At 58.7% G+C, this 21,408-nt stretch overlaps 1 protein-coding gene across 5 annotated transcripts in view; it reads left to right on the top strand.

Annotated features, from left to right (window-relative positions):
- The first annotated feature begins 1,284 nt into the window (after positions 1-1,284).
- Positions 1,285-21,408, top strand: part of MXRA7 (matrix remodeling associated 7) — a 30,799-nt gene continuing 10,675 nt past the window's right edge. For 2 of the 5 annotated variants that reach the window (XM_063351953.1, XM_063351956.1), the window contains exons 1-4: positions 1,285-1,852; positions 9,122-9,217; positions 12,020-12,080; positions 16,082-16,181. In XM_063351953.1, coding sequence (XP_063208023.1) covers positions 1,418-1,852; positions 9,122-9,217; positions 12,020-12,080; positions 16,082-16,181 — 692 coding nt within the window. In that variant the 5' untranslated portion in view covers positions 1,285-1,417. Of the gene's footprint in view, positions 1,853-9,121; positions 9,218-12,019; positions 12,081-16,081; positions 16,182-18,514; positions 18,569-18,714; positions 18,796-21,408 lie in introns of all 5 variants that reach the window. The other 3 variants (XM_063351955.1, XM_063351954.1, XM_063351957.1) reach the window with 3 other exon arrangements.

Raw genomic sequence — 21,408 nt, 5'->3', positions numbered from 1 at the left:
CAAATATACATCAAAAAAAGATGCTGAACCAGACAGTGCTGCCATCTCTGGATGTTTTGGCTGAGGTCTAGAGCAGCTCTGATGATTGGGGCCCAGGAAAGGCAAAGCTACGCAGGAGAAGGGAAGATAAGTACCACGGTTGGTTGTTACTAAGAATACAATTATCCATACGCTAACGATTGCCTGCCTGATAGGATTACCAATAAAGACAAACCGCAGTGAGGATCATGGCTTCGCTTCCTTCCTCCCACCCTGGGGATTTAATCCTGTCTTTGTTCATGTTTTGGTTTTAGCCAGTCAATAAAAATCTCTGCTCTGGGAGGTATCTCCAAAGCCTTTTCCCTGGAGGAAACTTTGGGGGCGGATTCTCATGTCTGCTCCCCTTGCCTGCGGCTGGGAGAAAGCTCCGTGCTGGTTTTACCCCAGCAGGAATAGCTTAGGCTATAAAAAAAAAAAAAAAAGGTTGGCTAATCCTCCCAGCGGTCTCAAGAGGCAGGAAATCCTTGGTGGCAGCGTCTGGAAGGACCTGACAACCCCTTGGCCAGTCTCCTTGCCAGCTCGTGATTGCTTTTGGGCACATCCTGGTTTTTGAGCCTCCTGTTTTTCCGACGCCCCAGCACAAGGCGCTCAGGGGAAGGCTCTCACAGCCCCGCTGCTCAGCACCCACTTCCCTGCTGGGTGCGACAGCAGTTTTTGGCACAAACACGCCCCCAGTATTGCCCGCAGCTCCTGGGGAGGGTGGAGGGATGCTCTGAAGCTTGGCGTAGACGCATGGCCAGATGCTCCTCACCGAGGGAGAGTCGGGACATCCTTCCCTTGCCCTGCCAGCTCCTCTGCTCCCCAGCCAAGGGCTAACAAGGTGCAAATGCTCGTTAAGCGGTACATGGAGGCCAGCTGACACCCCAACCTGCACAGAGCTCCCTGCAGTTGTGCTGAGCTCGCCAAGCTGGGGGTGCCCGTCTGCCCACAGCGAGCATCCCGGGTGACAGAGCCCTTTCCAAGTCAAACGGTTATGAATGATGCAAGTGACTGCGTGGAATGGTCTGGGAATGACTTTTTGGATATAGGGCAGTGTCTAATGAAAGATCCTCCTGTCCCAAGCCAGACGCTGTTTGCAGCCCCAGCCTTCCTCGCCCGGTCGCCCCCCTGCCCAAATCCCACCCGTGGGTGCGGGTGTGCATCCCCGACGGGCCGGGGAGGGGGGGGACCGCTCTGGCTGATGGCTCCGTGCGGGAGGGGGGTGCCGAGGCCTGGGAGAGGGGGGGGGCCGGGGCTGTGGGCAGGGCCCAGGCAGATGACGCCGGGTAAAGCCGGCTGAGAGCCTGCCCAGCCCCGCCGCAGGCCGAGCGGGCTTGGCCGCGCACCCTCCGCGGCCGCGCAGTCGGGGTCGGGCCGGTGCTCCGGCAGCAGGGCGAGGATGGACGTGGCCGTGGACTTGTACCTGGCCGTCCCGCTGCTCTTCACCGTCCTGGCCATCGTCCTCGCCTCCGTCTTCGTCAGGCTGCGGGGAGGCGAGGGGGAGCGGGCGGCGGAGCCGGCAGCGGCTGAGCCGGCCCGGGAGGGCGGCCCCGGCGGCGAAGCGGCGGCGGCGCCGGAGGAAGCGGGACCGGAGGCGGCCGAGGGGCCGGAGGACGAGGGGGCCCGGGTGCCGGTGGAGGAGGTCGGGGCGGGCGAGGAGGGGAAGGAGGCGGCTGGCGAGCAGCGGGAGGCGGTGGCCGAGCCGGGCCCGGCGGGCGAGCCCAGCCCCGCGGCGGCCGAGAGCATCCCCCGGCCGCCCCCCGCCGAGAGCATCCCCCGGCCGCCCCCCGCCGAGCCCCAGGAGCCCGGGAACCGTGAGGACGCCGAGAACAAGGTAAGGCCGGCTCCCTGCCGACCCTCTCCCCATCCCCCGGGACCGCTGGGGTCCCCGCAGCCGGTGTCGTCGTCCCCCCCCACCGGCAGCGTCCCTTCCCAATTGCCTCCGGCCCCGCGGGAGGGGCTGGCGCCGGCGGGTGGCGGGGAAGGAGCGCAGCGCCCGGGTTTTCCCTCTAAAACAAGGGAGGTGCCGGCAAAAGACGGGGTTTGCCCTCGGCTGGGGACAAGCCCGTTGTCCCCGAGGGTGGCAACGGTGGGGAGGGTGTTTCTGTCTCCTTTCCACCACCGCCCCCAAAGGTACACACTTAAAAATAATCAAAATAGCGAAGACTTAAGGGAAGAGAAGCGTATGTCGGTGTGGGCTTCTGTCTGCACATCCAGCCCCTGGGAGTCTTTTCCTTCTCCCAAGAGCTAATCCAGGTGCTGGGGGGTGTGTGTGTGTGTTTATTCTTCCCGTCTGCATCCTCTTTCTGTAGGTTGCCGCAAGCTGTCCCCTCGCCAGCGCCCGGTTCCCTTACGCTGTCCCTTAGGCTTCCCCCTCCCTCCCAACCCCAGCAGGACGCTGGCCCCAAGGTCTGACCCCTGGCTGAACTGGGGGGGGCAGGAGGGGGGAGTGATGCCTATAAAAGCCTGGTAAATCCTCCTCCAGCACCGGATCTTGTTTAAAAATAAAAGGGCGACCCAGCCTCCATGGAAAGGGCTTGCTCTGCTCTTGCCCGGCTTGGATGGGACTTGGTGACAACCCAAGGCGCCTGAACTCACGGCGCTGGTGGTTTTTGCCCAGGGCGGCCCCTTGTCCCGATGGGGGGAAGTGAGTAATGGGGCGGCTCAGAAGCCCAGGAGCGATGCGTCGTCCGTGTGCAGGCAACGTGTTTCGGCTGGGGAGCGCAGGCCTGGGGCCCAGGCGTCTGCTAGTTATTATTAGCAGCATTTGTAATCCTCAGCGACCGTATCCAGGCTGCCGGGCAGTGCGCACACAGCCCTCGCCTTGGAAAGCATTGCCACTGACTCACTGGACGGCCTTGGGCAAGTCCCCGGGGGTTGCGCACCCCTGTCTGTACCGTGATGCTCTGACCGACTCTCAGGGCTGGGATGTGAGTCTGCCTCCCTGTGCTCTTCCTCACCTCCCCTTGTCACTTCTGAGCCTCGGAGCTCTCCCTCTCCCTTTCCCGGTAGCCCTTGGCCATGGGTACAGCTCTGAAGCAGTCCCCGCCCTCCTCCCAGTGTCCTGGAAGCCACATCTGTCCCTCTGCCGTGTGATTTATTGCTGCCTTTGAGCACCAGGCTCCTTGTCAAGCTGGAGTGCCCTTGGGCTGCCGTTAGCTGGCTGGGTCCCGGCTGGGCTAGCTCGGCAGCAAAGCTGGCCACCCAGCTGGAGCTGCTGTGGGGCCTGGGGTGCACCCAGGCGCTCTCTGATGAAGTGCAGCACCCCATCAGGACAGATGGCCGTATCCAGTGCTGCCAGAGCTCATGGGTTCCTCTGTCTTGCTTGCTTGAGTCATGTTGGGAATGTTCCCCCTCCCTCCAGCCCTGATTTCTTCGGGCAGGCACGGCTGCAATGCTTATCGCCTTCAGAGACGGGCTCGGCTCCTTTATCCCCACTTGGCACAGGTGTGATAACAGGGTTTTGCATACCTGGAGGTGAGCAAACTCAAGGCACAGGGTCCTCCAGAAGCCTGGCTGGGTCCCGTGGGACTGGGGTCTCTGCTGCGCTGCCCTCGGCCCCTCTCACAGCAGAGCGAAGGGGATGCTGGAGCTGAGTAGGGTCCTGGCCAGTTTTTCCTCCTGGGAAATGCCTATCTCACTGTAGGAGCAAGGCAGGGCAAGTAGCCCTGGACCTGAGCAGCATCTCGTGGGGAAGGACGGGGAGCAGGCGGTGGCTGCGACCTGGGTGGTGGTGGAGAGCAGTGGGAAGGGGGAGGGATGCTTCTCGCTGCTGAGTAAGTGTTTGGGAGCGCTGGCCCGCGCGTGATCTCGTGGCTGCCAGGACCACTCAGCGCTGGCCGAGCCTGGCAGTCCCGTGGTGCTGGGTGGCACGGCAGAGGGAGTACGTGCCTTTCCAGCCGGCACCGCACACGTGCGAGAGGGGAGCAGCGCCCGGGCTGCTGATCCAGGGGCCCATGTTGCGGGCAGAGCTGGAGAGACCATCCACAGCTCTGCAGATTCTCCCCTGGGTTCCCCGTTTTTGCGAGATGCTCCCTGCAAATATCCTCAAAGTTGCTCCATCATCCTCCTCCAGCGCTGCTTAGGCCAAGGCGCAGCAGATGTTACCGGCAGGGATGGGACTGGCCTTGGGAAGAGCAGGGAGTGCTCTGCAGGTGGCTGCTGATAGAAATGTGCCCGATCAAACCCGTCTTGGCTCGGCTGAGGGCTGCGGTCCCCTGATGTGACTCAGCAGACGAGGCTCCCAAGTGCCATCCACCCGGCTGCGGGCTCCCGGCAGCGTCGGGGCTGCTGCAGGCTCAGGGCTTCTTGGCCGACTCCGTACCTTGCGAGCCCAGGGCTGTGCTCAGCACTCGGAGAGCTTTATTTCCATATTTTTTTTTTTTTCCCCCTCCCATTTGCTCAGCACGTACTGCACCGGGCTGGTCCAGATTCGCTGCAGCCATTAACTACTCAACCAAAATGCTGACGGACGAACCCGCGCGGGGAGAGCAGCCTCGGTGTGTTTAATGGCCGGCTGGAGCTGTGCCTCCTTCCTTCCCGTCTCCTTGCCCATGGAAACCAGTGTCTGCCGAGCACCCCGAGCTGGGGCAGCTGCGTGGCTCATCCGGCAATTTTAATCCATGTGGGTCCAGGCTTCCCTGCCCCTCTCTGGGAGGAACGGACCATCGCAGCACCGTGCCCACGGCTCTAAAATGAAGCAGTGGCAGAGCAGGGCAAGGAGCCCAGCAGTCCTTGTCGCCATTAACTGCTGGTAGTGGTTCCCCTTGTCTCTGCTGGCTCCCATCACTGAAAAAAAGTTAATTAGTGTGTCGCTGTCTGTTCTCATCCCCATTCCAGCTCGTTACCGGATGAGGCGGTGCTGTCAAAGCGATCCCCTAATGAAAAGCTGTTGGGTGGGAACTGCAGCGTTGCTGGGGCTGCCGAGTCTTGCTCTTGTGAGAACTGGTTAGAAAACTCCAATTCTGTAACGGGTGTTTCTGGCCTGGAAATGGCAGATGGCAGCGACAGGGCAGGGTTTTCAGTGGTGGTCCGGAGCCACCGCTGGGATGCCCTCCTGGCCAGGACGCTCTGGAGATGGGGAGGGCAAGCGGGCAGCGCCAGGCTCTCTGCCGGGCATGGCAGCTTGGCTGGTTTGCCAAGGGTTAACCGCAGCTGGTGGCTTCAGGCAGAGCCAGGTCAAGCGGGTGACAGCAGGGAGAGAGGGGACAGCTCTGGCGGTGAGCTGGCAAGGGGGGACCTCGAGCTCAGAGGTGCCCAGCTCGTCCTGGCCAGGGAAAGTCATGCAAACGCTGCCTGTTCAGGACGCTGTGCTGTCACTGGGATAGCAGCGGCACAAAGGGGATGTCACCTGCCTCTTCTGCAAAGCTCCGGACGCCTTTTCCCTGTGCCCCACCCCCATCTGTGCCTTCCCAGGGCTCCCAACGCCCCCGGACACACCAGGCAGCAGAAGCAGAAACCACCCAGCTCCCAGCAGAGACCCTCTTTAAATTTCCAAAGTCAGCATCTCCCCCTCCAATACCTCCTGTCTGCCTTCCCCGTGCCGGAGGGCAGAGGGTGTCTAATTAGCCTGGCTTTAATTGGTGACTGTGCAGGCTGCGGCAGGGCTGGGACAGGAGCTCTGCCGTCCCGCAGCGCGGTGGGGAGGGATGTGATGATGGGCTACTCCTCGTCGCAGCCTTGGCAGTGGCACGGGCCCCCACCAGCGGGATGTGGAGCTTCCCTGCCGGACCCGTAACCGCTCGGCTGTGCCCGGCTCTCACCCGGAGCAGTCCATGCCGCTAACGAACTCTGCCGCATCGTCTCTTGCAGTGTCTGCACACCGGGAAGCGAGGCAGGATGTGTGTCACCCCCTGGGGACCTTGTGTGTGTGTCCCTCCCCTGCACCCCAGCCATAGGGTTGGGGCACAGCGGCGTGGGGGCTTTACATTGTGTCCCCTCCAGCGGGACCGGGTGGTCGCCCAGTCCCGGCTGGGCTGGCTACGGCGCTGGGACCCCGCACAGAGCCAGCGTACAGAGGACTCGTTGCCTTCTGAAGTGCCCACCCATGAGAATGGCAGCCGGGTGAGCGTCCCAGCTGAGGGCAGGCTTTGCTCCCCCCGCCGCTCCATGCCCCGGGATGCGGCCTGGCTCATCCATGGCAGCAAGAGACGCCCCGGTGCGGGTGCCTGTGGCGTTCGCTTGCCAGAGGCCAGAGCACAGCAGGGGATGAGCTGGCTGGGCGCGATGCTGGGGGTGCTGCACCGGGGCGTGACGGTGTCTGCAGGGACAGGCGCTGCTGAGCGGGGACTCGGTGTTTTCGGCAGACCTGGCACTGCCTGGCCCCTCGCGGGGGGCTGGATGGCCCCGCAGCTTTGGTGGGGCTCTGGTCGCTCCGTGGCTCATCTGCCCGCAGCAGTGATGGGGACACTGGTGGGACCAGATGCTTCCCACACTTTGCGGGGGGTCAGACCTGTGAAGCGCCGCCTCTGCACAAGGCATGTCCCCCGCCGGGCACCCCAGGACAGGCAGGACCATCACCGCGGGCAGGAAAACTGCTCTCCTTCAGTAGCAGCTGCTTCTCTGGCTGGCGGGAGGATGGAGAGCCCCCAGCAGCGGGGTGAAAAGGAGCCGCCGACATAGCAGCTGCTTTGCTTTGCTAAACTCTGCCCAGCGTTATTATTTATTCCTTTTTTTAAAAAAAAAGCCGCCTTCTTTCCCCTTTTCTTCCTGGCTTTTCTCTTTCTGGCTGGCTGTCTCCTGTCTGCTTTCTTTCCCTCTTGCAATGTCTTGCATCAGGCTTGGAGCAGAAAGTGCAGCCATAAATGGCAACACGCAGGGCCCGGCAGTTTAATCCAAGACGGTTTTTCTCCCCCTGCTTCGCAGCCTGGGATCTTCCCTTTTCCCGGAGCTGGAATGGGGCACTCATTTGTCCCCATCCTGCCTGTAGTTGCCGGGGCTGTCCCTTTGACAGAGGGAGAGGGACACACCACCCCCACGGCCTCCTGGCGTCCCTTCTGAGAAGGGAAACCCATTGCTCGGAGGGGTTTGCACCGGGGATGGAGGAAGCGGGGAGGAAATGGCCAGAAATGAACTGAAAACCAGATGATGCTGTGACGGGGAGCCCGGCCTCCGTCTCCAGTAGGGCTGGGAGAGGGCTCGTGTGGTGGCAGAGCCACGAGGGGGGATTTTGGGGGGAAAACACCAAGCTCCTGCGTCTCAGCTGTCTTCCCCTGAGTGACTCAGCTCCGTCTGTTGTCGGTGCTGCCCATGCCCAAAATGTCCCTGGAGGTCTTATCCTCGCTTCTACTTCGGTCCAAAGCCTCCGCTGCCGGAGTCAGCTCCATGCGCAGGCGTTTCGCTTGCGGGGAGTGGAAGCTAAAGGGCAAAAGCGTGTTTCTGATGATCCAACAAATGCTTCAGCTCTAAAGCCAAGAGCTGCCAAAAGCCGAGACAGATGTATTGCCGCATTGGTATTTAAGGTAAACGACTTGTTGGATTTTAACCCTGCGGTGGCAGGCGCTGGGCTTTCCGGAGCCCCTGGCGAGCTGCGCCGAGGTGTGATTCAGCCATAAGCGGGCACGGGATGTGTCACGGCATGGGCTGGGTCCGTCCCGCCCGCAGGCAGGAGCAGGCAGGGAGCATGGGGCACGTTCCTCGGGGCCAGGCAGCTGCTGCCGAACGCGTCCCGCTGCCGGCAGCAATGCGATCTTTGTTTGCTGCAGCAGCTGGCCTGGGCGGCTCGTGTCAAGTCTCCTCCAGATGCTCCTGGATAATGACGTGCGTAGTCTCCCCGCAGTGCTTCTTGTCGCCCTTTTCTTTTTTTTTTTTTTTTTTTTTTTTTTTTTTAATGCGGGGAGGCTTTCTTGGTCAGCATGCAACTGCGGAGAGACGTGGGCTGGCGGCCGGAGCACTCAAGTCCCTGCTTCTCCAGCAGCTCCTGCTGCCATCTGGCCCTGGTCCAGGCTTCCCTCATTCCCCACCGCTCAAAACAGTCTCCCTGTACCGCCCCCGGGCTGTGCTTCGTATAGAAGAGCCGGGCCCGGGGTGCCGTGGTGTCCTCTTTAGCTGTCAAATCTCCCAGTGTTGCCCCAACACCTTCCCCCTCCATTTTCTGGCTGCGGGACATGTCCCTGCTCTCGCAGAGCATCCCGCGGGCATGGCAGCCCCCGGCTCAGCTGCACTTGCCCCTCGGTTGTGAGGGGAACTGGCCTCAGGAGGGCTGAGGAGCCCCGAAACTTGGGGCAGGCTCCCAGGGGGTGTCGGGATGCTCCATGCAGGGAGGGCTCTCCCCTCCGTCCAGCGGCTGCGGGCACAGCCAGGCTCGGGGAGGGGGGGTTTGTCCCTGCTGACAGTTTTTCACAGCAGCCCGGAGGCTGCTCCCAGCCCGGCGCTGGTATTTCGCTGCCAGGCCAATGGACGCGATGTCCCCGCTCCCTGCCCACGCGTACCCTCCTCTGCAGCAGGGAAAGGATCAGCTGGGAAGTATTTGGGCTGGGAGAGGGCAGGGGAAGGGAGGCTTGGCAGGGGGGGTCGAGGCCATTCTGTGTTCAAAGCTCATGTGGGGCTGAGAGGACAGGGAAGCCCCAGCTCCGTGATTGCAGTGGGGGGACAGGAGGGTTTCAAGGGGGTATTACCCGGTGATGGAGAAGGCAGCTGGCAGAGCAGACCCTGCAAATGTTAACGAACTGCGTGTACCATGCCCTTCATCTCCTGTCCCCTCCTGTTAGCCCTGATCTGCTGCATCAGCGTCACAGGCAGCCGCCTCCAGCCCTGCGGACACCCGGCAGCCGAGCCTGGCGCTGGCCGAGCTGCTCCCCCTCACCGACGGCTCCGTGCAAGCGTCCCGGTCCCGTGGGATGGGGCTGCTGCGGAGGGCAGGTCCCAAGCTCCAAACCCTGGCTCCAAGTCTGGGTGTTGAAGGTCTCTGGCGTTCCTCACTCCAGCAGCCACACCACGGCTTGGCACGGGGATCGGAGGCAGCGTGGGCTTGGGCAACGGGGCAAGGCGGGCTGCTGGCCACATCCAGAGATTTGGCCACGGGTCCTGGTGCTGCTGGGGCTGGTCGGTTAAGCACGGGGAGGGCTCGGGGGTGTTTGTGTCAAAGCTTTTTGTCTCTTTCCAGATACCACCTTTGGGTGCCTCACCCGGGTCCAGCCTCGGGCACACGGGACAAGCGGAGGGCGGATGCGGCCATGCAGCACTTTCCAGCAAGGCAGAGGTGCGTGGGACAGAGCGCCGACCTGGGGAGGGTGGCACAATGGGGTTCTGGTGTCCCTGCGTGGATGGGACACCATCCCGGGGTAGCAGTGGCCATGGAGGGGGCAAAACTTGCCCGCTGTGCTCCCCTAGGGGGGGTTGGTTGGGCTTTTAGTGGCTTGGTCTATTTAAAGCAGAGAGAAACAGTGCTCCAGCTGCAAATGTGCTGCTTGGATGTGCAGGGAGCGATGCCTGGCTCCTCTTGGGGGTCAGGCTAAGGTAGCCTGGGGGGCTCTGGGGGTGGCACAGCGATGGCTGAGCCCCGGCGAGGGGGACAGACAAGGATGTCGAGGCCGGGGCCGCAGCGCGGGGGGAAGGGAGGCGCTGGCATCTGCCTCTGAGCCATCCAAGCAGAAAAATGTCACGCTGCGGCGAGCTACTGGCTGCCACGAGTGGGGGAGTCCCAGCACGGCCACGGCACGTTGCTGTCACCCGCCAGCCTGGCATCCCCGGCTGCTCCCTCTCTGCTCCCATCAAATGTTTCTTCCTCAGGGTTGGAGCGCAGATATTTTCCTTTCTTGGAGGTTTGGCACCCGAATTTCCTACTTGCTTCCATTGTTAAATGCTCAGAAATGCTCAGTTTCTAACGCCTGGGCAGGGAACAAGCTAAAATATCCCTTCTTGTGCCAGCTCCTGGAGGGTCGGGTCTCCCTGGGGACATCCCGGCTCACAGGGAGAGAGGGATGTGATCGGGAATTGCTGCCCTGGGCTCATGGCTGCGTCCCTGAGGCCGGGGCTGAACATCCCCTCCCTGCACCCTCCCTGAGGCCGCTCCTTTGGGTGCTGCCCCCCTCCCAGCCATGCCCGGGGGAAGCCCGGGTGTCCGGTGGGAAGTGTCCATGTTTGTAAGCACGGCCCAAAATAGTGGTGGCTGCAGGGGGTGGGGGTCTCAGCAGCGTGTCCTTCTGGAGATCCCAAGAGCAGGGTGGTGAGAAGAAGCCAAACGGCTGTGAATAATGCGCATTCCTCCCCGATGACAAACTAACCTAGTTCTGGGTCAGGGCTGCATACCGCGCTCCGGGAGTTTATCTAAAGCCATGCATTGCAAAGCCTTGGCTCCACGCAGGGTCCTTCTCGGACTGTCTTCATTTCCCTCAGGTCTCCTTCACCCCGACTTTTCCCGTGTGCTCAAGAGCGTGGCTGCCTGCCAGGCTCCCTCCGTGCTCCTCCCCCTCTCTCCCGCGTGCTTTGCCTTTTGCACCCCAGCCCCATCACTTGGAATGGGATGCAGGGGGCTGAGAGGGATGCAGGAGGATGCGTGTTCCAGGATGCTGCTGCCCTCTGGGCTCAGCTCACAGGGGTGTGCAGCCTGGGTGCTGTGCTTTGTGGGAGGAAGGCATGTACTCGGGAGCATTGCCGTGTGTCCCTGTCCTCTCCGGACCTATAGAATCATAGAATGGTTCGGGTTGGAAGGGACCTTAAAGATCATCTAGTTCCAACCCCCCTGCCCTGGGCAGGGACACCTCCCACTAGATCAGGTTGCTCAGAGCCCCGTCCAGCCTGGCCTTAAAGACTTCCAGGGATGGGGCTTCCACCACCTCTCTGGGCAGCCTGTTCCAGTGTCTCACCACCCTCATGGTGAAGAACTTCTTCCTAACGTCCAATCTGAATCGACCCATCTCTAGTTTTAATCCATTCCCTCTAGTCCTACCATCACCCGACATCCTAAAAAGCCCCTCCCCAGCTTTCCTGTAGGTCCCCTATAGGCCACTATAAGGTCTCCTCGGAGCCTTCTTTTCTCCAGACTGAACAACCCCAACTCTCTCAGTCTGTCCTCACAGGAGAGGTGCTCCAGCCCTCGGATCATCCTCGTGGCCCTTCTCTGGACACGTTCCAGCACGTCCATATGCTGGAGCCCTCCTTTCCCTCCCCATTTGCCGTTTGCATGAGTTTCTGCTGTGTGTACCACAAGGGGAAGGAATCTGGGCTTGATAAAGCTTGCTGTAGCTTGTAGGAGGCAACCCCCAAAACTTCCACAATCGCTTCACTTTTATAAAAGATAAAAGTAAAATATAAAATATAAAGCTGTTGCTGCTGCTGTGTGTGCTCCAGAGACCAGCCCTGCTGCCGCAGTGGCTGTGGGCAGGCACGGCTCGCAGGAGCGAGGGGCCAGGGGTCCACGGGAGCCAGCGGTGTCCCCAGGGGTTGCTGCCAGGCGAGGATGGGAGGGCTCCTGCTGGGGTCCCAGGGTGGCCTTCGACCACTGGTCCCGTTTGGCGAGTGCTCCTGTGCTTCGGAGCAGCTGCTTGGCCTGCGGCTTCGAGGTGGCTTTTGCTGGGGACTTGCCTTTTCCCAGCGCTGAGATGGTCCATCCAAGCCTGGCCTGGAGGCATGCAGAGGTCCCCGTGGGTCATGGCTCCGTCCCCTGCACATCCCTGGGCTGGGTGGGGGGGTGCTGGCAGAGGGTGCCAGCCCAGGAGGGTGCTCAGGCACAAGGCTGTGCCTGGGGACATTGGGATAACAGGTTCTTCTTAAAAACCTTAATATCCCCTCGATTAGGGGGAGGCACTTGCATTTTGCAGCCTTTGCGGGGGGAGTGCCGTAAACAAGGCCGATTTCCCCCCACTGACTAGCAAGAGGAAAGCAGACTAACGAACCTCGCTCGTCAGTGAGTATCCTTTTGGCCTGTTCTATGAAGGAGACAGGGAAGAAGTGTCCAGCCCTTGTCTTGGGAGCTCCAGTCTCTGCCCCGTGGGCTCTGGAGCCCTGGCCAAGCAGGAGTTATTTAGCACAGCACCTTCTCCTCTGTTTTTAACTCCTCCAGGAGGAAGATCCGGACTCAGAAAACGAGAAGCTGGTGGTGAGAGAGCCGGAGGATGAGGATGGTGAGTGCCAGCACCCTGCGGGGAGGGTACAGATGGGTCTGAATCCCCGAGCGCTTGGGGATGGTCTTCTCCTTCCTCCGGGAAACGCGGAGGAAATTCCTGCCCCGGCAGTAGCCCCTGTTTGCTTCCCGAGATGCCCTTGGGCTGTTTGCCACGGGGTAGCCCCAAAAGCTCCTTGCTCACATCCAGGACGATCTCCAGGGGCTTTAGTCAGAGCCGTGTTTAACTGATTAGCCAATTAGTTGATTGGAAAATGATTAATTGACTAATTGGGGTGACAACTGCTGCGCTCGTAAGAAAATGAAACAGATGGTGCCAAGCAGGAGTGTGTGTCCGAAGGGGACTCCGCTCTCCTGGGGAACCCTGGCGATGCTGGGATGTCCCCAGGAGCCCCTGCCTGGGGTGGCCGGGGGCAGCCGGGGTAGCAGGAGGGTTTGAGGTGTTCCCCCTTCCCTGCCCCACTTTCCGCTTGCCCTTTTTAAGGCGCTGTGTAGCAATCCCCTGGCTCGGGAGGATTACGCCTAATGCCACAGAGAATCAAACTTTAATCCTGGTGCCACAGCCACAAGGTGGGGGAAGCGCCTTTGGAGACGGGGTTCCCAAAAGACACTTATTCCACCCGGTTAGGCTTCCTCGCAGCACTGGTGATGGGGGATGTGACCCTGCGGGGGAGGCTTGAGGAATGATGGATGTATCCTCCCAAATGGGTGCTCAGTAACGCTGCTGCGCCAGGGTCTGCCTCCTTCCGTTCAGCTGCTTCAGGGCTGCTCCGGCCCCGCTGTGCATCACCCCGCAGTGGCTGTGGCTCGGGAGCGAGTGGAGATGACAGCCCATGGGTCGCTGCTAGCCCAGCATCCTCCTTAATCACCTCCTGACTCCTCTCCTGAATTATTTACACCATTTTTGAGGTGTTTTAATGGGACTGGGTAAAGGGATGGCTCAGCTTGGTGACGGGGAGGCAAATGGTGTGCAGCTGGGAATAACAGTGGTGCCCTGGCTTTGCTGGGCAGAAACCTCCCTCCTTCCTTCATTTCTCCTGCGCATCGCTTCGTCCTGGCCCGTCTCAAGCCGCTGAGCTGCCGCCCAGCCAGCCTGCGAGCAGAGGTTCCCCTTGGGCACCTGGGGATCCTGCAGGCAGCCTGTCACTAGCCCGGGATGCTGCTGCGGTAGCCAAAACCGGCAGAGCAGCCTTCTCCCCGCCGCGGGGAGCTGGTAAGGAGGAGGCAGGTACTTGCGTGCGCAGAGCGAGCATCTTCGGAGCAGAGATGAGCTCGAGGGGCCGCTTTCACCCCGCGAGCCCAGCGCTGGCAGCGCGAGGGCAGAGAGATGAAAGACAAATGTTTTCTTTAATATGAACTCACGGAGGCTCTGTGTAAGTAGGTCACCTCATATTTCTGTAGTGTTTTCGCTGTCCATGTGAAAACTCGGCCTCCTCTTTTTCCGTGTGTTTCCTGAAGTTTGTTTTCGGTCTGCAAAGAAAGTTCCTGAGCTCAGGAAACAGCCGGTGGTTTCCAAAGCCGCACGCCGGCTCCTTTCTAACCACAACGCGTGGGCAGGCAGATGGATGGGTAGCCTCCTCGCCTCCCTCTTCCCTTATTCTTTTCTGGCAGGGTGGCAATTAAACTGCCCTTTTGGGGACAGGCAAAATCCCACATCTCAATTTACTTGGCCGAAAACCATGTGAGGGAAACGATCTTAATTGTCCTTGAAAACAGGCGAGCTACACAAAGGTAACGGAACGGCCCCTGCTCTGCACCAGGGTAAGAAACAGGATGTTACACCCTATTTGATTTTTTTTTTTTCTTTCTCTTAATATCTCCCAAAGCAGCCGCCAGCTGAATTTTCATTCCGTGCACTTTTACGGCCACCCGAGGGGCTGATAAGCCGCAGCATTACTGCTTGTTTCCAGCTGGCCAGACTTGTTTGTCTGCCTGTTCGGAGGGTTTTCCCACCGAGGGAGGTGGGATATGGCCGAGCTGAATGTTTGGGGCTGCAGGAGCAGAGCATCGGGGTGCTTGTGTTTGGACGCTTGTGAAGGTGCTAGGGAAAGGGTTCGCCTCCTTGTTCCTCCAGGAGCCCTGACGCTGTTTTGGGATTAGAGAAACACTCGGGATCAGTAACTGAGCAGCAATCCACCAGGACTTCCCAGGGAAGCTCCCCAAGATCAGGGACGCAGAGATGTGAAGGGAGGAAATGCGGGTATCTGCAGGGAGGAGGTTTCTGTTAAATTCCCAGCCCACAAATACCACTCCAGGCACGCTCCGTACGGCAGTGACCTTGCGGCGGTCGGCACGCTCAGTCCCGTACCTGCCCGCCCAGCCTTGCACAGCTTGTTTTTGAGATCTCGGGTTTCCCCCTCTACAAAATGAGGCTCTGACTTGCCTTTTGCGTGGGGGTCCCCAAGGTCTGCGGGGGCTCTGGCAGCAGCTGAGGGCGTACGTGAGCTTGGGAGAAATTGCTAAATCAAGCAGCTGACCTTGGACACGGGGAGGGCAATATTGACCGGAAAATAGAGGGAAGCTGCTGATGTTGAATCCTTCTGGGCGTGAGGGAGGGAGGAGAGAGGCGGGGGGGTGTTTTTTATTTGGGTGAGTGGAGGAGGAGAGACTTTCATGAATGTGGTGCCCACGATAGCAGCAGTAAGGATTGGAAGGGGCTTCCCAGGTGGCTGGGGACAGGTGATGGGTCCATGGGTTATGTACAAGTCGGGGCTTTCTCTCCTGCCACAGAAGTCGGGGGAGTTTCACCACTTTGGGGGGGGTCTTGCTGGTGCTAGAAGGTATCACTCTGGATATTTGGTTTGTGGATAACGTGCCATTTTTTCAGGACCATGCAGATAATACAATAACATCTTCCTTTCGTGGACCCCTTAGAAGTATCCCCAGGGGTCCGAGGGTTGGTGGAAGCAGCAGATGTTTCTGGGTGGCTGTGGAAACAGCAACGCTCGACGTGAAGCAGCCGAGTCCTGCAGTCCTTGGGAGATAAAGGCTCGCAGATAAACAGCCCACAGATAACCAATAAAGGCAACTACCCGAAGGAGCCGCTCTTCCTGGGCTGCCCTTTGGATCGACCTCCACTCCTGCTGTTTTCTCCCATCTGTAGGAAGATAAAGCAGGGGAGAGGTTTTTTAAAAGCAAACAGCGCTCGAACAAAATCCGATTGGAAAAGGATCGGCTTTGGCTCAGAGTCCGTGAGCTTCGGTGCTCTAATTAGCAGAGGGCTGAGGCTGGCGAGCCGGGCAGGAGGGCACCCAGGCCTGGAGAAGGAAACCTCGGTCTCCCCTGCAGGTCTGTCGGCTGGTGACAGAGGGACCTGGACCCAGCTGTGTTGGTGCTCCGGGCTGCCTTGGCTCAGCTCTGTTTGCAGCCTCGAGATTTTTGGTGTGGCACCTCCTCTTTTCACAAGCTTTGCGAAGGGCTGCGGGAGAGCTGCTGGGCTGCGTGGCCTGGGACAGCTCTGCCTGTGGCACCGTCCCTGAGCCCCAAGCACGGAAAAGGGCCCCTGGACGAGGAGAGGGAGGGAGGGAGGGAGGAGGAATGCAAGTCTGGAGAGAAGCAGAGAATGCTGCGAGCTAATCAGGGCAGGATTAGCATGCCTTGATAAGCCAAGATGGGCCTGCGAGGCTTTGATTCCAAAGAGAGCGATAGCATATGGTTCCCGTGCTGTAGGATTTACTTGGATCTGCTTCCAAGCAGGGCTGCTCGCTCCCAGCAGTCCTCACTGTTTCCAGGGCTAGCTGTGGCTGGGAATCCCGCCGTCCTCTGGCCAGCAGCACCTTGGCTCTCCACTGCAATCCACACAGCTTCCCCGGCACTGCTGGAGACTGGAGATGACGGAGGAAGAGTGTTTTGGGGTGGCCATAGTGTTTGGGGCGCGCGTGCAGGAGCAGGGGTCAGCAAACAGCTGGAGGGAACAAGCCCGCTGCTGTTCACCGTTGCTCTCGGGAGGCCTCTGGCTCACACAACCTCTTACTCTTTGTCTCTCCCTCTCCCACTCTCCAGCTGCAGATGAGACGTTCTCTTTTAAATACAGTCCTGGAAAGCTGAGGGGAAACCAGTACAAGTCCATGATGACCAAAGAAGAACTCGAGGAAGAACAAAGGTAAGTTGAGTTTCCTTTTTCTTTCTGGTTGGCATCCTCTTGAAGCAAGCTGGGTGTCTTCTGACCTCTCTCTCCCCAAACCGCCTTGGTAGCTTTGGGCTCAATGCCACATTGCACTATGGTCTAAACCTCTCCCACCCAGGAAGACATGAGAGCAAATAAAGTCACGCCGATGTAGCAGATGGAGACACCGTGGCCCTATGTACCTTTGGAGCTGTTTGAGCTCCTTCTCTGGATGCTTAGACCAAACTTTCCAGCCGATGCAAGCTGGTGTAGTTCCCCTGATCCCATTAGCACCACGTTGATTTACATCTGTTGAGGGTCTGATCTCTAGCTACTTCCCCTCCCTTTACCCTGTGGATGGCCTCCAAACCGAGGACATGGGCATAGCTCAGAGATACTGGAGCAAAGTGAGTAAGTGTGGAGCTTTAGAGGTCACTGTGACGGTGCTGAGGCTGGAGATGTCCCTACCCAGGGCTGGCTCCTCAGCTGTAAGTGGTGGGAATTTGCCCTGCAGCAGTAGAGATGGAGAATTGTCCATCTCACCATTTTTGGTAAAGTTTCCTCCTGAACATGAGCCCTACGTGGGGAAAAAAGGAAGAGCCTGTCCTGTTACCAAAACCAAGTTTTCTAGCTCAAGATTTCCCAGCCCATACAAGGGAAATCAACCCCAACCTTGCACCTCGAGCTGCAAAGCCCTACCCAAAGCCAGCCTGTGCTGTCAGTGTGAAGTCTCTGCCCACGCGCAGGAGGAGTCCTTCAGCCCAAGGGCACGCGGCGCCCACGCTAAACCGGAGATGTCAAACCCCACAGGCAGGGGCTTTGCCCTACAAGCAGGCTCCGTGGCAGGCTGCTCCCTGTGCAGCTCATACCCCTTCCCTCTTGGGCGACCTGCAGGGAACTGATTTCCCAGTGGTGGCTCAACAAGCCTGGGAGATGTCGTTCTCTCCACTGGTGTCCCAAGGGCTGTGGGACCCAACAGCGCACCTCCTGGAATGATTTGGGGAAATTTGTCACCGCTTGCCTGTGATGCCAAGGTCTAAGTACCACCACAACCGGCGTGGTGTAAAGGCCTGACACGGACCAAGTGGAAACTTGAGTGCAGCAGGGAAGGCAAGGATGGAGGGATCACACCTTGCCCCTGGGGCAGGCATGTTTCTGCTGGCAAGCCTTGCCTCGTGGCCCTTGGGCAACATCTCTGTGTCACCAGCGACTGGGCTGGCTGAGGTTTGTCTCTGTGGTGTAAGCAGGACATCGGGGTAGGCAGCGTAAATCCAGAGCCCTGGCTCTGACACATGCTCCCTCTGTTCCTGCAAAAGACTCAGGTGGTGCACGGGGCTCCGTGCAGGCTGCCTTCACGAGCCAAACCTGCAGCCGTTCTTTCCGTGTCAAACTCAACTTTCCCAACAAGACAAGAGATGTCTTCCCTTTCTCCCCTGGCTTCTGGGCTCCCAGCGGCCCTCAGATCTTGGCCTTTGCCTGCCTTCCAGCACTGCCAGGAGCAAAGATCTGCAAGGGCTGCATGCTCTGGGGTCAGCAACAGAAATGAGCTCCGGTTTCCTCTGGCATGGGGTTGATTCTGCATTGGTGGCATCAGGAACGATGTTGCTTGCTTTCTTCGTTATTTTTTTGTCGTGCCTGAAGCCCCCAACCTGTAAAACGCTAAGCAGGTCTGTTAGTGTCACCTGGGGAGGGTGGTGGTGGAATGAACTGAGTGAATGTGAGAGAACGGGGAATTGCTTTTCAGGATCCTGTGAAGCACCAATGCAAAAACCTACCTGCAGCAAGCAAATTCAAACCTTTTGCACCCACAGCTCCATCCACACCAGCTGAGCAATTGCTGCTCGGGTTTTCAGGGCCAGGAGTCCTGCAGGGCCTTGGGCTGGTTCCTCTGTGCCAACAAATGCACCTGCTGTCACCTGGGGACACTGAGGGGACACGTGTGGGCAGCGGTGGGACAGGCGGGTTGTACTCAGGACTGTAGAACAGGCTCCCGGGGGCGATGGACCTTTCCTGGGCATGTGGGACCTCCCAGGCATCACTGCTCACCTCCGCCTGGAGTGGTCCCAGGGCAGGACAGTGCACCTAGAACCGAAGGACAGCCTGGGCATCGTGTCCCTTGGCGGCTCTCAGCAGCCTTCCCCACCGAGGGCCGTTGGCAGTCGTGTTTTTCCTACTGCTCCTTTATTTTCTTCTCTTCTGTATTTTTGTTGTGCATTTCTTGAAGGCAGCTTTGTGAAATTTTTTTTTTTTTTTTTTTTGTCTTGCTTTGTTGCTGGCTTTACTTTCCTCTCCTCCCCCCGCCCCCCGCCAAATCTTCACCGCGGCATCAGCAGCTTTTCATTTCAGGCCTCGCAGGCGGTGTCGGGGGGCAGGGTTGCTGCCAGGTAAGCTCCCGGGCGAGCTGAGCGCAGCGGCTCGGCCCCGTCCTGCATCCTTCTCCCTCGGCGGTCCCGTCCCTCTCCCCACCTCCATGCACCCCCACCATGCCGCTGATTCGCTGTGACCCAGGTTTGCCACCTTTATGTTGCAGGATTGAGCTGACCTCTGATCTCACATCTCTGTAGCGAGTACCTTAGGTCCTCGGCCACAAACATTCTTGCAAATCTTTTTGGTAAGGACGCGCTGTTTCTTAGAAGTAGTGGTACCACTGATAACATCTGCTAATGTGTTGTTTGGTGGCGGGGTTTTTTTTTTTTGCTTTTGGGTTTTATTTTCTGGGGGACAGTTTGATTGCCTGTCCCACCTCCCTCCCCACATCCCTCCCCTTTCCCTCCTCATAACGGATTAATGAGTCCGCTCCCCTCTGCCTCCATCTCGCTTTCCGTGAGCCCGCTGGGGAATACGTGGGCTCTCACCTTCGGATGCTCAGCTCTTCCGTCTTGGATGCCCGAAGTCGGACATCCCACGACCACTTCTGTTCACTGATTTGAAAAATTAGGGCTGCTGACTCCGTGGGTAGTTAGTCCTAAGGTGTGTTGCCAGAGCTGAGACAGGCTTAGTTTTTGCTTTTAGCCCTGTCAGCCCTCCAGTTTTCCCACGGACCAACAGGCTCCCGTGTGAAGCAGCTTGTAAGCAACGTCCCAAAAATGCAAATGGTCCCTCAGATCCCCTTGAGGCTACTTGTGGTGTTGATCAGTAGTCTACGAGTCTCAATTTAGGGACCCCAAATTTTGGAGGTGCCTTTTCCAGAAAGAGCTATAGACTTCAGACAGGAGAGAGCAGGCATGCAGTAGACTGGGTTATTTAATGAAAAACCCACTTCTGCTCTCCAGAAGCTGTGGTTGTCTTGTCTAGTATTCACTTGAGTCCTGTGGCTTCAAACTGGTGCTAAATCTGGACTAAAAGGGGAAGGAATGTGACCTTTAGTGAGTGATGCAACTTCCTGCCTCTTGTTACTTCAGTCTTAAAAAATAGAGGGACTGCTCAGTGAGGGAGGAGGACAGTAAACGTAGTTGGCAAATACATCTGCTGGGGTGGCGGCTGTGCCTGATCACACCTGGTGGGTCACCAGTACTTCTAGAACAGAAGCACGTAGCGTTTGCTCCCCTGGGGGAGAAAAACAGTCTGGGCAGGAAGGGGAAGAGTGCAGGGAAGGATGTAGCCCTTAGTCAAGCCAGCACAGCGTGTTTCCCGAATCCTTCTCTTCTGCACCTGAGGCTTTTGGCCATCTGTTGCCAACCGTAGCTGCCATGGTGCAATGCACTGGTTCAGAAACGTGACTCATAGCAGCACAGCTTGTCCCCGTTTGGACAGGGCTGAGTTGTGTAGGCACGAGACACAGCCCACAAGGGCTGACCGTTAGGTGCTGCTTGTCCCGGCTGGGCACCTTGTGCAGATGAGGGAGGAAGAGGAGGGATTCCCCAGCGTGCCTTCAGGGCCTGGCTCGCATGGATGGCTTGAAGGGGTCTCTGCCAGGTGCTTTTCAAACCTCCCTTGAGGTTGAAAGAGGTTAGTGTTTGGTTTTTATTTTTCAGTTAGAAAGGAGTACGATCAGGACTCTGTTGAGCATTGACAACTGCGACAAGGCTCCACTCACAGTAAAAGAGAAAACAATCAGGAGAAATGACTCCCTTGGGTCTCTGCTTTCAGTTCTCTCTCTCCATGAGGCAGAGCAGGTCCCAGCCAAGTCTTGGCTGGCTTTGGAGATGCTGAGGGATCGAGCTGTCTGTGCTCTGTCCTTGCCACTCTTCGCTGTGTGTGTTGACTGGAGAAAAGAGAGCGGATCCCATCTGACGGTCTGTGGAAAGGTCTCTCCTCTTTGTCGTCTCTCTTGTTTCTGGGATTTAGGAAGAGGTGGGGGTAGAGAGCCAGAAGCTGCCCCATGGGGCCTCAGCTTGGGCACCCTTGCAGATCCCTCGAGCAGGGTCCGAGTGAATGGCACCAAACTGCTCAGCCACACTCTGCTGTCTGCAGGTGCCGCTCACGGATGGAGCAGCTGATCCCACAGTCCAGCCGCCGTAAGACTGAGGAGAAGAAAGGGATGGCTGCCCAGTTTCTTTGGCTAATGGGCTCAGTTCCCACAGCCAGGCGACCCATTCTAGGAGCAAGTTCTCCTCCTGCCTCTCAATCCTCTCATCTCCTGGCCAGTTATGGATGGGGTGACACTGCTTGAATCCAAACTAGATTTAAGCCTAGGGCTCAGCTGGAAGTTGGAATTCATGCAAGGGGAACTGGATGGCTGTAAATCTCACGCTCAGTCCTTTTGGTGGTAATTTAGCAATAGAAACCTGTCTCCTCCCCAGCTGGGTTCAGAGTACCTCTTGGTTACCAGGCAGTGAATAAAACTGGGCTTGGACCCCAGAGTTTCAGCAAGGCAGGGTGCCCTGGACGGATCCCGGCTCTAGGGAATGGCAGAGAGGAGAGACCTTCCCCTGCTCTGCCAGACATCCCAGATCAAATTGGGGATGCAGCTGTGGCTTGAGGGAGAACCGAGCTGAAGGAGACAACGCTCGTGGTGACAACTCTGGAGCACACAAGGCCAGGAAGCAGCTGCAGGGGTTTAACGACTGTGTTGACAGACCTTGACCTATTTCAAACATCTCCACTGCTGGCCCTCCAAAAATAAGTGGGTGGACTGGGCTGGGGGCGGTTGCATTTTGGGAGAGCTCTTCATCGGCATCTGTCCCTGTCCACCCCCCGCATTGTCATCACATAGCCCTGGCTCGCTTGCTTGCTCCCCCCTCTTTATAGCATGGGATTTGGGCCTCTTTCTCCTCCCTTTTGC

This window comes from Chroicocephalus ridibundus, chromosome 14 (genome assembly GCF_963924245.1).
Source record: "Chroicocephalus ridibundus chromosome 14, bChrRid1.1, whole genome shotgun sequence".
Classification (NCBI taxonomy): Eukaryota; Metazoa; Chordata; class Aves; order Charadriiformes; family Laridae; genus Chroicocephalus; species Chroicocephalus ridibundus.
Note: the sequence above shows the minus strand (reverse complement) of the source record. Positions and strands in the feature narration are given on the sequence as shown.